This window comes from Gorilla gorilla, chromosome 6, assembly GCF_029281585.2.
Source record: "Gorilla gorilla gorilla isolate KB3781 chromosome 6, NHGRI_mGorGor1-v2.1_pri, whole genome shotgun sequence".
Classification (NCBI taxonomy): domain Eukaryota; kingdom Metazoa; phylum Chordata; class Mammalia; order Primates; family Hominidae; genus Gorilla; species Gorilla gorilla.
Window position 1 is genome coordinate 132,177,325 of NC_073230.2, and position 17,638 is coordinate 132,194,962.

Sequence of the window (17,638 nt, forward strand, 5' to 3'; positions counted from 1 at the left end):
TCAATATACTCTTCTCTTTTTTCCTATTCTTTTTTGCAAACTCCTCTTATTTCCTGTTTATTCTGTTTCTTTCTGTTTTGTCTACTGAATTTTCCATTTATGCTTTTATATCTCTATATTTTACATTTATACTTTATTTTATATTTACATATTTTATATTTTTGCCTTCTTGATTCTCTTTTATAGAATACTATTTTACTATTTGTATTTCATAAATACAAGTAATTTATTTGTTTACCTCTCTGATTATATTAATGATATTTTCTTTTTTATAGTCTCTTCTTCTTGCATAGTCTCTGTTTCCCGCAAATTGCTCTTTTTTCTTTTTATTTATTTGGCACTCTCTCTTTCATAATTGAGGCTTTCATCAGATATCCAGGAATTTTTGGTTGTCTGCTCACATTTCAGGCAGTGAATATTTGTGTAGAAGCTCTGCACTTGTATTTTGGGATTTGTTGTTGCCTGTAAGCTTCACTGTAATGTCATCTGACTTGGCCTTTTTTTGAGAAAATTCTAAGGTCAATGTTTTCATCTCTCTTAACGCTGATTGTGTTCTCCAAGGAAGCATCATCTGGCCTTCTGCCTGCTGACACCTGAAAGGCATAGACTTGGCTCCTGGACCAGTGTAGGTAGAAGGCCGGGTTCTCCATTTTCAACTTATAAGCTATCACTCAGTACCCCTGTTTTCCTTGTGACACCCTCCCCAAGCCCAGAACTGGATCTGGTTCTCCTTACCCCATTTTACCTTGTCTGAAGATCATATTTCTGTTGGGTGGATTAGAAGCTGTTGCATCCATGTGGATTTGGGGAAGAAAGTAGAAGATTTAACTGCTTCACAAGCAATTTTTTCTTCCTCCTGCTTTTCAACATTTTAAAAATGTTGAAGCCTGCTGCTATGGAAATTGAATTGTTTATTGGCTTTTTTCATTACCGATTTAGGATTCAGCTTCCACGGGATTACTGGGGATAATGGGGTTATTTTCCACTCATCTTTTTACTTTCCAGCTTCCAAAATGATTTTTCTGTCATGTCTTCTCTTGATGTTTATATAATTTGGATTATATTTGAAAGTCTATTTGTTCTTATTTTAATGAAGACTTAGAACAGTGGTAACAAATGGGCCTATTTAACCTGCCATCTTAATGGAAGATGCAATATTTATCTTTTTACATTTCAAAATTAAAGAAATAAATATTTACTAATAATTAATGCCCACTTTTGATCTTGGTGCTTTCGTGGTCCATATGTTGGTAGATGATGTAACTAAAAAGGGAACAGGAGAGTGGAAGTTCCATAGTGCACAGAGGAATTGAGACAGTGGGAACCTGTCCTTTTGGTCTGCATATTGAATTTAAAGGTCCTCAGTTAAGTTAATAACAGATTATGTTATTTAATTAAACCAGCCTTCCTACAGTGTTCTAATGGTTTAAAATGTCTATGAGAAGATTATTTCTGTAAAGAAATTTTTTTTTATAATGGATTCTTTATTAGACGAAGCTCTGATCACAATAGTTGATCCCTTTGGTTTTCCCATCCTTTTTCTTCTCCATGCCTTCTCTTTGGCCCTATCAGGAGCTCAAGTCCTTCTAGACCTTCTCAAGGCCTCATTCTTTACCAGGGCAAACCTATCCCTTCAGATGAATCACTGACAACTCTCCTGCTGTGCTTTCAACATCCCAGCAGGCTTATCATTTTGCTGTTCCCATCTTTACGGACCCTGAACTTCAGCTTAATATGAAAATCAACTTCTATGCTCTCTTGGATGCCACTGGAGAAAATCCTTTGGCTAAGCTCGCTGGTGCTGTGAGAAATCCACAACCTCTGACCTCAGATGGGCCTCAGTATCACTCTGCAATGTTTTCCTGTGTTTCTGCTTTCTTACAAGGGATACCTAAACTCTCCCCACATCCTTCTGTAAAGAAATTATTGAATGAAAGTACTAGATAAGTGAATAGCAAGCAATTGCAGGAGAGAATCTTCCCCTTACAGCTGGTATGAACTCTTCATGAAGATCTAGTGAAAATATAATCAGTAATAACCTGAAGAATTCAGAGGAGTTGGTAGTAAAATTGAAGTTATCGGTAAGAGTCTTTGAAATAGAATTTTTATCCACCATAGTTAATAAAGAACTATTACATATTGTGAATTTGGATATGTTTATAAAGTAATAAACATTTATTGTGTGTGATGAATAAAGAGATGTTTAAAATGTAGCATTAACGACATGAGGCCTCTTTATAAATAAACTCTATTTTTCAGAAATGTTAAAAGTCATGATTAAATCCAATATTTACTTAAAAAATTTTATTGCCCTAAATGTTAACTATTTGAAGCTTCCCTTGTACTTTCTTAGGAAAAAGCATATGTGTATGTGTGTTTGTGTTTGTGTGCCACTGAGAAAAACCTTGCTCTTTCTAGTTGTAAAAATGACGGAAACAATATATAATAACATAGCATATTTGTCTATCCAGCAGCATGACAAATCAGATTCCCATGCTAAATGAGATGCTATTTAAAATATTAAAAACAATCTTTTAAAGTGCAACAATAATTTTAAAGCTGGATTTAAAATAGGATTTCAGATTTCAGTTTATCATGTTGCAAGGAGAGCTTGGTATAAAAGATATTGCTCCAGGCCAAATGTGTGTGGGGAATCATACAAGAAAATACACATAAAGCTGGTATCCTTTGCAGAAGTAGAAAGAAAATATCATGCTGACTTAAGGGAAAACAATATCCCCTAAAAATTCCTAACCATGAGCATTTTTTCTTAAAGCACTAATTTATGTTATGTGTGTGTTAAAGATAAATAGCAATATAATTGAAAACTCTTACAAGAAGCTGCAACATAGGACTTAAAGAATTTCCATAGTAACTAAAAAAAAATTTCAATGTTTAAAAATACTGAACATGCAAGAAAATAATTCAACAAAATGAGAACCAGCAATAAATAAATAAAAACTAAATCAAAGAAAGAGACCCACAAGGACCTCAGAGGTGTTGGACACAGACACAAAATATAATTACATTTACATATGATTAATAAAATTAGAGAAGCAATTGAAAATATGAAAAAGATTATAAAAGTTACAGGCAAATCTTGAGACAAACAGAGTTTACATAAATTAAATTTAAATAACAATTTAAAAGCTCAGTAAATAGGTCAAAATAGACATAGCTAAAGAGAAAATTAACTAGCTGGAATATAAATCAGAAGTTACTACTCATAAAAATAGATGTTAAATAGCTTAGAAACCACAGTGAGAAAGTGCAGAATGTTTAATTGGAGACTCAGAGGGAGAGAATACAGAGAACTAGGATGAGGCAATTGAATATTGAGAAATAACACCTGATAATTTGCAAGAATTGTTGGAAAAGATCAATACACAGATTCAGGAGAAATATGCACTTAGGCATAGCAAAGTAAAATTCTATCACACACACACACATATACACACACATCATTAAAGCAACCAAAGAGAAAAGATTGCCTACAAAGGAATAATAATTTGACTGATAGCTAGCTGACTTTTAAATAGAAAAAAAGAAAGCCAAAAGGCAGTTGAAATATATAAAGATATTTCAATGTGCAAAATAAAAGTTAATAACCTATCTAGCCCACTATAACTATAAAAACATGTTTCAAGAATTATAGAAATCTATCAAACAAAAACTGTGAATTTAACACCAAAATCACTCTCTGAAGTACATTCAAAAGATATATTCAAGAAGAAGGACCATGACCCCAGATAGGGGGTCTGAGAAGCAAAATACAATGGTGAACAAAGATATTAATAAATATGAACATAACTCTACAGAGCACTGATTTTAAAAAATAATACAATTATGTAATTTATGGAGGAATAATAGACTAGAACTAAAAAATTGGAAAATAGCATGTAAATAGAAAGCGATGGTCTAAGTTAAAATATCCTAGCCTCTTTATACTGTTCAGGAGAAAAAAAAATGGATTATCTTTAAATTTTTATATATTAAGTAGACATGATATTAATGACTGAATTATGTCTCTCAATATTCGTATGTTGAAGCTCTAACACTCAAAGTGACTCTGTGTGGAAAAGGGCCTTTACAGAGGTAATTAAGTTTAAACAAAGAAGGGTGCCTAATCCGATAGGGCTGATGTCCTTATAAAAAGAGCAAAAGGGACCAGAAATCTCTCTTTCTACTGCATGTGCACAGAGAAAACATCACGTGAGGATGCAATGAGAAGGTAGCCTTGTACAAGCCAGAAAGAGAGGTCTTACTAGAAACCGACCCAGATAACACCTTGATCTTGTACTTGGCTAGCCTCCAAAACTGGGAGAAAATATAACAGATTTGTATTGTTTAAGACACAGTTCTGTACTATTTTGTTATGGCAATCTTTGCTGTCTAATAATATAGAAAATGATTGGACAATTAAAATAGACACAAAGTATAGAATAGACCACCCATACAAGTGTGTGTGTGTAGCATGAAATAAAAGAAAATAACTGCATAGGAACGCAGGAAGAAAAGATGGAAAGAATATTTGGAAAAAATAAAAAGCTGGCAGTAGAAATTATTCTAAATATATAATGTCACAAATAATTTAAATGGATAAAACATGTCGGGTAGAGGTAAAACTTTTCAAACATAATAAAAGAGATACACCTAAAATATAAGGACAGAGAAATATTGAAAGTGAAAGGATAGAGGAAATGCCAGGTAAATACTAGCTTTATAAAAGCTGGTAGTGTCATGAAGTGTTGAAAGTGAAAGGATAGAGGAAATGCCAGGTAAATACTAGCCTTATAAAAGCTGGTAGTGTCATGCCTGTAATCCCAGCACTTTGGGAGGCCGAGGTGGGTGAATTATGAGGTCAGGAGTTTGAGACTAGCCTGGCCAACATAGTGAAATCCCTTCTTTACTGAAAATACAAAAAATTAGCTGGGCACCTGTAATCCCAGCTACTCAGGAGACTGAGGCAGGAGAATCGCTTGAACCCAGGAGGAGGAGGTTGCAGTGAGCTGAGATCGTGTCACTGCACTCTAGCCTAGGTGGCAGAGTGAGACTCAGTCTCAAAAAAAGAAAAAAAAAAAAAAAGCTGGTCGTCCTGTATTATCAGCAGACAAATAAACTCAAAGACCAAAAAAGTTAAGATAGATGAAGAGGTGCACAGCAAAATGATAAAAGGTTAATCAATCACACACACAGAAACATTCTAAATGGGTTCAAAACAACATAATTTAACAATGCAGAGGAACCAAAACGGACAGAAGTATCAGAAGAAATAGAATACCCACATGATAGAAGGAGAGTTTAACAAAACAGTCTCATCAATTGCTGAATAAAAAGAGACAAAACTTGGTCAGAGCACAGAGATTTGAGAAGCACAACTAGTAACTTGATCTTACAGAGTTTTGGGAAACATCGAACCTAATTAGTTAAAAATGTAAAATTTGTTTTAAGCACAATGAAAAATATTTATTATAGCTGACTACGTGCTAGTCCGAAAAGCTGCTTTAACAAGTTTTACAGAACTGTTATATAGACCACAGTTTCTGACCGCAGAAAAATTGTTAGAAAAAATTTAAAAGTAGCTAAAAATCTAATTTATTTTAAATTTCAAAACACATTTCTAAGCATCTTTTGAGTGAAAAAAATCTAGTATAATGGAAATCAGAAAACACAAAACTGAAAAATATGGAAAATAGCTAAAGTAATAGAAACAAATTCATATCCTTAAATCCTTACTTTGGAAGAGAGGAAAAACTCAAAACTAATAAGGTAAAGGTCAGATTTTAAAAATTAGCAAAAGAGCAAGAGCATAAATACACCAACAAAGTAGACAGAACAAAGTAATAAAGAAAACTATTAAAAATAATATGAAATATACATTAAATAGAGAGGGTGAAAGGAGTCAGAAGTTGGTTCTTTGACAAGACTTGTAAGACTAATAAAATAGACATAGTTTGGAAAGATTATTTGAAAAATGTTTTAAAAGCACAAGGAAAATGTTAGAAATAAAGACATATAACTATAAATACTATAGAAATTAAATAGATATAAGAAAATATTATAAACAACCACACACTACTAAATTTGACATGGAACACATAAATTTCTTTTAAAAATGCAATTGTTTGATGTTGAAATAGAAAATCTGAATACTCTTAAATCCAGGAAAGTAATAGAATAATTTCTAAGTACATATGCCTTCCACTTTCTCCTTTCCTTGAGCAGCTAGCTGCGATACAGAATGGACGGAGGGAGATGGGGAGCCATCTTGAACTACAAGTTTCCAGTGCTGGAAATGGCAGAGAAGAGATAGAAAGAGTCAGGGGCATGGTGATGAAGGAGCCACTATACCAGCCTATTTCTATCTTGTTGAAATTGTTGCTATATTTGGTCTTTGCTGTGGTGACCAATCCATACCTTAACTAGTGCAAGTGATAAAACAAAAGAAAACAAGAGAATGATTAACACAAAATTTGGACTAAAGCTAACTTGGCAAGGGGGTGGGGGTGATTCTGTAAGGAAAAGAGATAGGCTCGTGTAGATTTTAGAAATCATTATGTTCTAGTTAGTAAGCTGGGATGTGGTATACATTATCTTATTTTGTTATTCTTTAAAATATTTAGTCACGTTTTATACAGGCATATATGCATGAAATATTTCATAATCAAAATACAGAAAAATCAATTTGGAGACAAACATATTTCTTTTTTTCTTAGAAAATACCACTAGAAGATGCATAGGAGAACACTGTTGAGTATTTCAAGAAATAAAATATAGTATTCAAATAAGCTATGTAGTGTGGGGGGCTTATTGTACAGTTAAAGAACAGATATCGCCAATATGGCTGAGCTTATGCTATTTGCTAGATAATATTTCAATAACATAAAATGTGAAGAACTAGATTTTTGTATTTCATAAAATAAAGGTATATGGGAGAAATGATATTTTCAAAAGTCAATAGTTTCTTTAATAGAAAAATGTTTTGTGAGACCACAACTAAGAATGGCCATCAATGGAGATAGCACTTTGACTCTAATAAAGGTTGAAATCTGGAGTGAGGTCACGTTCACAGATTGTTGCTGTGATTCCTAAAGGGTGTGTGGTAGTCTCCCTCTCTCTCCTTGCTTACCTCTTCTATAAACATTCTCTATAAACCACTGCATGAATAAAAGGAAACCCTAGGTTGAGTCAGGTAAGGGTTGAGCAATACTAATTACTGCCTTTGCCATCCAATTTCTCCCAGTTTAGGAAAATAGAAGAATAATGAAGGAGAGCCAGCTTTTGTTTGTTATGTGATCTAAGCTACAATACCTTTTTCATATCTGATCTAGGAGCCAGATATTCCAGAATTAATATCTCCTTATTTGGCAGAACTAATACCCCTAGTTTCTCATATTATGGACCATGTTTATTACTGTACTTACAAGACTCCTTTGAATTTTTGGAGAACATTAAAAAGTGTTGTCTTGTACAATTGGATTTCAACCATAAGGATTTTCACCTCTAAACTAAACAATACCTAATTAAAAGCAAGATGTAATTTATTCAAGGATATTTTTTCTTTGAACTTTTCCCTTTGAGGAATTACAACTTACATTAAACTAATGAAAAACAATTATCTCAGATTTTTCATTAAAAGTATACTGATTTTCCAATCTCTTTCATTTGTAGATGCCTGGAGGTTTAGAAATTGAGCTGATATAAAACTCTGGGCTGTCTCTTTGAATGACATTAATGCTTGCAGGGGAGGGAAAGAACTAGCAACTTTATTCCTTCTTTGGTATCTACAAATGGATTTTCGGATACCTAGAACTCATTTCCCATGGAAATTGTATGCATGGTGGTTGGTTTACCAGGTACCCCAATGGAACCTGACAAATATATTTCCTCAGGTACTGTCAGTGTAATTTTAGGATGTTCCTTTCTTCTCCCAGTATCTTTTCTTGTCTACAAATATTTCAGCTACTTTTAGGGGGTAATGTGGGATTTATGGGCTTGGTAACTATTCACCACTTTATTTTGGGCAAGTAGAGAGCTCAGTTAGTATTTAGGCCATGGCCTACAGTGAGAAGAGAACTTCGTAATAGTTAAGTCATGGGACAAATCTCTTTTTTAGATATGCAGCATAGGAAAGTGACTCTTCGATATGAATACTTTAAAATAAGGTCCTGGACTACTAAATATCCGTCATCTTCGACACTAACATCTAGTCTTTATCACACCAGCAAAATGATCATCGTTATTATCTGTATGAGAATTTTGCAGTTCTATTAACAAGAATTTTAGAGCTGATAAATTTTAGTTACAAACCATTTTTTTGTCTTTCTACCCAAAATGAAACCAGTCTGATCCATAGTGTTGACTTTAAATGTTTATCAGTTTGATTCTTTGCTTGGTGTAGTTTATTTTTTTAAAGCAGCCAAAAATAATAGTATTTAATGGTTCTGTTGTCCATAGTGACTTCTCTGAATTTTCCCTGATGGTTAACTAGACACTGGAAACTTAGTGTAGTTTATATACAACATGAGTTATTTTACTCTAATTGTAATCATTTGATAAAAATATTACTGAATTTATTTATTCAATAAGCAAATATTTACTATTTACAGCAGTCACTATTCAAGATATTTGTGATATGTACTAGATGGACAAAAATCTCTGCCCCATGAACCTTGCATTTTAGTGGAGAAAGAAGACAATGAACAAAATAAATAAAAATTAAGCAAATTATATAGTCTGTAAGAAGGTGATACATGCTTTTGGATAAAGTAGGGTAGAGTCAGGAGGATTAGGAGGAAGGATATGGGATATGGTGGCTGCAGTGAAATAGGGAGATTAGGGTAGGTCTTGTTGAAAAGGTGACATTGAGCAAATGTTAAATGTATATTTCTTAACTAATATTACTGTCATTGCTAAATACAGAATTTATTTGGGGGCCATTATTATTTTTTTCTACTTGTTGAGAATTTTCTACTTACTACACACTAAACTTTATATGGATCAGTGTATGTTATTGCCTTTGGGGAGAAATATTATAGTTCTAAAAATTGAAGTAAGCTTATTGATCAGCTTAGATTAATTTAATTATATTAGTAAAGAGATTTTAATTAAATTTTAAAAATCTTTAGTTTTGTACTAAATAAATGGTGCTTCAAATGAATCAAATTGTAATAATTTCATTAGAAATAAAATTTATTTATTTTATTGCAGGAACATAGCAAAATTGTGCAGATTACCAAAAAAAAAAGCTAAGCCTTTTATTTTATTTCTCTTCCTTTTTTTCATTTTCATTTTAGGTTTTGGGGGTGCATGTGCAAGTTTGTTATATAGGTAAACTCATGTCATGAGTGTTAGGCAGTGTTGAGGGAAATTCATAACACTAAATGCCCATATCAAAAAGTTAGAAAGACCTCAAATTAACAACCTAACATCACAACTGAAAAAAATTAGAGAAGCAAGAACAATCCCAAAGCCAGCAAAAGACAAGAAATAATCAAAATCAGAGCTGAACTGAAGGAAATTTATCTTCTCTGAAATTTAATTTATACCACTCTCCCCAAAAAAAGAGTAATATTTGTATTTTTTTTTGACTTGTAGGTCAAATTCAAAGTCAAACCCCACAGGATTTATTTTAATTCAATAGAATATCCTACCTACTTCAAGAAGAAAGCATAAGATCAAAAGATTATGAATATAAATATTTTATAGCTAGATGAAGTAGATATACATTCTTCCATATAATCAGTGTTAAATTATATAGGGTAAATCTATCAAAGAACAGCTGCAGTTTATTATAATTGTAACACAAACTATATATACATTTATTCCTGAAAATGTCCCTATAATTGTTAAAAATCAAAACATATCATAAATGTATAATATATAAAATAATGCTTTCATGCATGTCTTATAAAGAATACTTTAGTGCAGCAAAAAACTGTTCCTGTTTTTATATAAAGCTAAATTTTTGTGCATTGCATTCTAGAAAGACCATAGAATCAACATTCAAAAGCCTCGCTTTCCTTTCCTAAACTCAGATATTAATCTTTATTGCCAAAAATGCATCTCCGTTATCTTTTCTCTATTGAAAGGTTATTCCTACCTCTGAGTTCTGCATTCTAATCAATGGCATCACAATCTACCGCTCCCTAGTTTAGAGCAGTGGAGGCATCTCCTACATTTTTTCCCCTCGTCCCCAATGTCTAAAAAAAGCTCAGTTGCTCAGTTAATCAAAAAGCTCACCACTGACTTTCAGGTTGTCCCAAAGGCAGAACTTATCATATTGCCTCGCAGTTTTAAGGCTTTGCGTTTTCCATAAAATCAACTCTAAACTCCTTTGCATTGGATGAAGAGATATTTATAACCTGGACAAACCCATACAATAATTTTATTCCCCACAAGAGCTCATCTCTAGCATCTGCATTGTAGAGGTTTCCTGAAAAAAACCATTCTTTACTTAGCTGGTTCTTTGAATTAGTTGTACTCTCTGATTAGAAAGCGTCTTCCTCTTTTTACTCTTTTGCTTTCACTCATTCATTAATTGATAAAGATAACTACTTATCGAATACATCCTTTGTGTCAGGCAATGGGAATGTGCCAGAGTTTAAAGTGCTGACAAGGTAGACACATTCTTGCATTCATGAGTTCGCACTCTTCTGCTTGCACATGCTCTGGTCTTTCCAGACTCAAATGTCTTTACATTATACTTCCTCGCTGCAGTACTCCCAGATCGAACTAGTTGCTCCTGCTTCTAGAAGTGTTGGCATCTGTGCATGCCTTTGTTATGGTACTTATGTCAGACATATTTTTATAAGTCCGTCTTGTCCACTAGACTCTGAGCTGCTTACAATAAGGAGCAGGTCTTTTCATCAAAAGACCTGCCTACAATGCCTGGGACAGTATTTGGATATCAAATCAATTTGAATGGTTTTGACTGAAACTTTAGGCCTTATGATAGAAAACTAGGTTTCCAAAGATGACCACAAGAAATTTACTGACTGCATGTATATTCTTTCTGTTTAGGTGTGCCAATTTTCATAACAGCTTTTAAAGCCCATTTCTTTATTTTTTTTATTATACTTTAAGTTTTAGGGTACATGTGTACAATGTGCAGGTTAGTTACATATGTATACATGTGCCATGTTGGTGTGCTGAACCCAGTAACTTGTCATTTAACATTAGGTATATCTCCTAATGCTATCCGTCCCCTCTTCCCCCACCACACAACAGGCCCTGGTGTGTGACGTTCCCCTTCCTGTGCCCATGTGTTCTCATTGTTCAATTCCCATCTATGAGCGAGAACACGCGGTGTTTGGTTTTTTGTCCTTGTGATAGTTTGCTGAGAATGATGGTTTCCAGCTTCATCCATGTCCCTACAAAGGACATGAACTCATTTTTTATGACTGCATAGTATTCCATGGTGTACATGTGCCACATTTTCTTAATCCAGTCTATCATTGTTGGACATTTGGCTTGGTTCCAAGTCTTTGCTATTGTGAATAGTGCCACAATAAACATACGTGTGCATCCCCATCAAAAAGTGGGCGAAGGATATGAACAGACACTTCTCAAAAGAAGACATTAATGCAGCCAAAAGGCACATGAAAAAATGCTCATCATCACTGGCCATCAGAGAAATGCAAATCAAAACCACAATGAGATACCATCTCACACCAGTTAGAATGGCAATCATTAAAAAGTCAGGAAACAACAGGTGCTGGAGAGGATGTGGAGAATTAGGAACACTTTTACACTGTTGGTGGGACTGTAAACTAGTTCAACCATTGTGGAAGTCAGTGTGGCGATTCCTCAGGGGTCTAGAACTAGAAATACTATTTGACCTAGCCATCCCATTACTGGGTATATACCCAAAGGATTATAAATCAGGCACATAAAGCCCATTTCTAATGTATTATTCTATAACATACCTGGCATACTGTTAATTTTTCATGTTTTAAAGGAATTATTTCTATCTGTAAAGATAATATCTTCATAAATATATATGCAATTCCCATCTTAAAAAATCCTTAATATATTCTGTAGCTAATGGCTTAAAACTTATCTTTGTGTTCATTTTCTCTTTACATAGAAATTGCTCTTTCCTAGAAGATTTCTGTAATTAACAAGAGGGTTTTCTTTTTCCTATTGAACTGCGTGTTAATGCATTCCATGGCCAGATGAAGAAATGTATGTCCCACTTTCCTATTCCTAATGCCATAGTTACTATAGGACTATTTCTATGTGGGATTTATTTTTCAGGTCTTGAGATATATTGCTCCCAGTGCAATCTAGTATAGTATTTTTATATTGATTTATTCTGGGGAAATGAATTCTATGGGATAGTTTACAGAGATCTCCTTCCCTCTTTTAATATCTAGAATGGCTACAACTCCTCCACCTGTATTTGACAGAAGCAACTCATGAATTCTGCATTAATTTTTTTTAGTGGCAATGGAAGCACTAAAGATAATGACTTGTAATTACATGAATAGGAGTTGCTCCAAGTTCATAACCTGGAAGAAATGACGACGATGCCCCTAATGAAAATCAGGCTATTAGGCCAGCAAGATTTTAATAAGAAAAGGATAAAAAAAAACCTACCTATCAGGTACTATGCTTATTACCTGGGTAAGAAAATAATCTATATATCAAACCCCCAAAGCATGCAATTCACCTGTACTACAAACCTGCACATGTACCCCTGAAACTAAAATAAAAGTTAAAAAAAAGAAAATGAAGCAATATTCTGAGACTGGAATTATATTTCTTTAAACTACCTTGGCTGCCATTATCCTGATTCTGGTAAAAAGAGAAAATAATGATACTAATTTTCAGAGCCTAAAATGGTTCCTATCCAGATGTTGATTTCTGTCTGTTCATGAAAGTTTATCAAACCATTACACCATGCTACTGTTTAGTCAAGCAAAATAATTTATAGAAAAGGAAGCAAGTGGCAGGTTTTAAAATGCATATGTATCTAACTACAGCTCTAATATAATTTTGTATATAATTATTTAGAAAGAATCAAATTTATGTACCTTTTCCAACTCCACTTTGCTTGAAATTTTCCCTGTATCATTATTGTATCTGAAAAATAAATTGATCCAGTTATAATTTTATTAAAATATAATTTGGAAAAATCCCAATCAAAATGTCAGTATTCCTTACCCTGGAACTGGTTTTGTTTTCTCTTTCCTCTCATTTATTTCATGTCCATTAACACTTTCTGCAAAACATTAAATAAAAGAAAAACAATTTAAATAAGGGATTATCATTGGGTTTGCCTGTGTGTGGATGCGAAGATGGAAGCATTAGTAGAAATTGAAAATAAAAAATTCACTGTGTACTAACATAACAGTCATCTTATTTTATAAATACAAATATCCTCCCAACACTTTTTCACTGCATCAGAGCGGTTAGTCAGAGCCAGAAATAATAACAGTGAAATTTGATGCTGTATCCAAATAGAATGTAGGAATTAAAGATTCCCAATATTATGCAGGAGAGCCATTTCAGTATAGGAAAGAGTAACCTGGAGGTCTACTGATAAAGACATGAGAGAGTGTTCCATCAGTCTGGCTGAGGGATAGAAAAGGCATTCTTCTTTTTGCAAGCAAATAGAAATGTAACAATTTAGGTAAAATATTTGTAGAAAACTATTTTTGTAGATACTGAGAACTATAGAGGGAAGAAAGTTAAATTCATATCATGCATGTATAGACGGTTAATTCAAAATACAACTTAGAATTCTTGAGTTTATGTCTATTGCTCTAATGACTAGACCCCAGATTGGCCATATCAACATGCGATACCATCAATTTCTAGTCCGTGGTTGGTTGATCCGTTGAAGTAAGTCATCTGAGTGGCCTCGACCTCTGCTTCTGCATTGATGATCTGTTGCACTACAGCCTCCGCAATGGGCATCACCATGGCAGCCGTCGAGGTGTTGCTGAGCCACATAGACAAAAAGGCAGTGCTGCTCATGAACCCCAGCGTCAGCCTGAAACCAGAGAGCCGTTATTGTGGAGCTGTGCTCTTAGCTTAACTAGCACCGTATTATTTAACTGGAAGATGTTTAAGATGTGGTTTGTGAGTTGGGAAATTAAGTCTTTCAAAACATGGAAGGTTAAGATTCTGCCCAGATGATGAACTTGGAGTACAGTGACAGCCAGGTAGAAATCAAAGCCACACATGTAAAAGTGGAGTTCTTAAGAGATTTGTCTCCCAGGGAACCATGCAAATTTTCTCTTCGGAAACAGAAAAATGATTAAACCTAAACGAACTGCAAGTTGGTTATATGACATAACAGCTTATAATATTACACCAATATCTGAATGCTCTTCACAGCTGAGCACTTATCTTCAAATGCTAGTAAGACGAAAAAGCAATCAACTTTTGAATTTAAGGTCCCTTATTTTTTCTTTTATCTTTTAGCCATAACTCTGTTAGTTCATAGGGGTGTCAGGGAGGTACAAGGACAAAGAAAGATTAATATTTATAAAGCCTCTTTATACTTGTTCAATATACTAGTTCAGTATAAGGTGGGTGGAGAAAATAGTTAAAGTCATTTGCTAAAATGAGTTTTCTGAATTTTGTGAATATTCTATGATTTATGCTCTCCTGAATCTGATATCCTTTCCTATTGTCAAGATCTGGACACACTACATTGTCTTCTTTTATAAATAGAGTAGTTATTCTCCTTAAAAATAATATACCTAAGACTACAAAATTTTAAGCCATATCTATAAACTTTCAAAGTCACACTTGGGAAAAAAAATGATCTCTTTTGAGTAGGCGGGCCTAGAAAATCATTCAGAAGCACGCCTTTCTATATAGAGCAATTTATGAAATAATCTGACACCCTTTTAAAACAGATGTACAAGAACAATACCACACTGTAAGTTTCAGACTCAGATAGGGTGAATATTTTCAATGTATACAACAAAATAAAAGAAAATGTATTAGGAATCTGCTTACACAATAAATGGTTCTTCTAAAAAAAAGAAAATTAAGAACTTTTAACTTCTTAAGGCATTGTCAAGACAAGAAATCGTTGTATAAAAAATGCTGGGATCAGATAAAGCTTCTGGATGGTGAAAATGCCTTAAATTGAAGAGCCACTTAGTGGCATAATGGACAGAACTTCTGCCCCACTGTGAAGTGTATTACATCATCCTCTGGAACAGTGAGCAGAGGGTCAGGAAAAAGAGATACATTTCTGTAGCACCGTAAAAGGCATGGAGCGCCACTTCATTTTAAGAGTCAGATGACGTCGGGTTTTTTGTTTGTTTGTTTTTTTTTTTTTTTTTTTTTTTTTTTTTTGAGACAGAGTCTCACTCTGTTGCCCAGGCTGGAGTGCAATGGCGCGATCTTGGCTTACTGCCACCTCTGCCTCCCAGATTCAAGCAATTCTCCTGCCTCAGCTTCCCGAGTAGCTGGGATTACAGGTGCCTGTCACCATACCCGGCTAAACTTGAACTCCCCACCTCAGGCGATCGCCCACCTTGGCCTCCTAAAGTGCTGGGACTACGGGGAAGAGCCACCGTGCCCGGCCAAGATAATGTTTTAAACACATATGTGTTATACAATTTTTAAGTTAAAAAAAATTGAAAATTTGTCTCGTCTGAGTCATTTTTTTTTCGTATTTAGCAAAACAATTTGCACCATAAATGAAAAACACAGATGTGTCTATGCCCTAGAATGAATTATGCAATATAAGTCGATACAATATTCTAATTTTCAAAGAAAGATGAGAAGGGAAGAAACATCTAAGGCTTTAACGCAAAATGCCACTATGCAAATGATTATGACACTGAAAATTTTCTTTAGCTTACATTCATGTTCTTAGCAAGAAGTGAAATAAAACCAAAATAGCCAATTAATTTTATCAGTCAAATGAGTGATTTCATACTCTGTAGATGAAATGTCTTAATTGATTTTTTCACTTCGCAACAGTTGGTTTAAAAAGAAAAATATTCACCTTGGAATTTTTCTGCACACATTTGTATTTTGTCAGTAATGTCTTTGTCTTTGGTTTGTAACATCCTCCCTGATGATAAAGGATGCTCTTGAACAAGTTCTGAATGTGTAATCAGCCAAATAAACAAGATCGGAGGAAAATCTACTCTGAAGTCTATCAATCTTGTCTGTTGAGGTTCAAAGCTTCTCTCAGCTTTGACTTCTATGATGCGTAAAAGGTGAGAAAGTTGTGTGCACGTATTCCAAGCACCCTGTAATCAGACCTGCAGTGAAAGTTGTTTTTTTTCCTCCTACAACTCAAGTACACTTTATATCACTTTCATATTTGCAGAGGAAAAAACGTCATAAGTCAGACTGTGATACAAAGAATTTCCTGGGCATGAATTACTTATTTGATTATTTGCTCTGCACAAAAATGGTCTGTTCAGCAGGTAAACTGGAAGCAGTAAATGCGGTACTTACCATGCAGGATTTACACCAACCATCATCACCATTTTCAGAGCAATTCTCTTGTGCAAATTCCATTTTTCTATGGATGTTGCTAAACAGATAACTCCAATTAGCAGTAAGTGAAAATCCTTGAAATAAGCAGATGCCACCTGAAATAACAATTAAACCCGTGATTATTTACTTTGGTGGGGAAAAATAACATTGCACAAGAAAGACATTATTATGCTGCTCTTAATTTTGACCTTCAACCGCATAATCTTTCCATTTTGTTGAGAAAAATGTAGATGTGTTTGAATACAAATTTAGACATGTTCTATATTCTTACTCAAAAATGGTGTTAAGGAAAAGTATACCGAAAAAAGAGTACTCAGGGTTATTAAATAGCTGAGTAACATCAGGTAAGTGCTTTTCTATTGGGGCTAATTTGTTTATGCATCTATAGTGGAATGGCAATGACTGTGATTTGGGAACGTTTTCAATCAAGCTCCAACTTACTACTGTCTTCATCATGACCCATTATGCTGTAACTGCAGTCACACCTTTATATATTGAATGATTTTACTTTCAAAATTACTTTTTATAAGGCCAGGCATGGTGGCTGACACCTGTAATCCCAGCATTTTGGGAGGCCGAAGCAGGTGGATCACTTGAGGTCAGGAGTTCGAGGCCATCCTGGCCAACATAGTGAAACCCTATCTCTACTAAAAATACAAAATACTAGCCAGGTGTGATGGTGCATGACTGCAATCCCAGCTACTCTGGAGGCTGAGACAGAAGAATTGCTTGAACCCAGGAGGCGGAGGTGCAGTGAGCCGAGATCGTGCCATTGCACTCTAGCCTGGGCGACAGAGTGAGACTTCATCTTAAAAAATAATAATAAAAAAGATTATAAAACAAATACCCTCAAATGGGACTTAATATTTTAAGCAATTTTCAGTCAACACCATTCAGAGATTAGTAAAGGACCTAGAACTTTAAGCAACCATTTGCAGCAGTATTTCTTAAAGAATACTTTGAAATACGTTAGGCACATAATCTTTTTTTTTAAAAGGGTTGTGTAATTGATTAGGTTGACAAAACAGAATTTTGAAATACTAGAACTTTCTCTCCTATAGGCCTTTGCAAAAACCTTTAAACAATAGTGTATAATGTCATTTTTAAAGAGGGGGTTATCATATACTACATATTTTTCAGATTTACTTAATTATAA

General features: G+C 34.1%; 1 protein-coding gene across 2 annotated transcripts in view; it reads right to left on the bottom strand.

The window, feature by feature from the left end:
• The window catches only part of SLC13A1 (solute carrier family 13 member 1), an 86,020-nt gene that overhangs the window by 41,662 nt on the left and 26,720 nt on the right, over nucleotides 1-17,638 (bottom strand). For both annotated transcript variants that reach the window (XM_019030331.3, XM_004046131.4), the window contains exons 3-6: nucleotides 16,441-16,577; nucleotides 13,812-13,999; nucleotides 13,168-13,225; nucleotides 13,038-13,086 (exon numbers count right to left, since the gene is read on the bottom strand). In XM_019030331.3, the coding sequence (XP_018885876.1) occupies nucleotides 13,038-13,086; nucleotides 13,168-13,225; nucleotides 13,812-13,999; nucleotides 16,441-16,577 (432 nt within the window). The remainder of the gene's footprint in view (nucleotides 1-13,037; nucleotides 13,087-13,167; nucleotides 13,226-13,811; nucleotides 14,000-16,440; nucleotides 16,578-17,638) is intronic.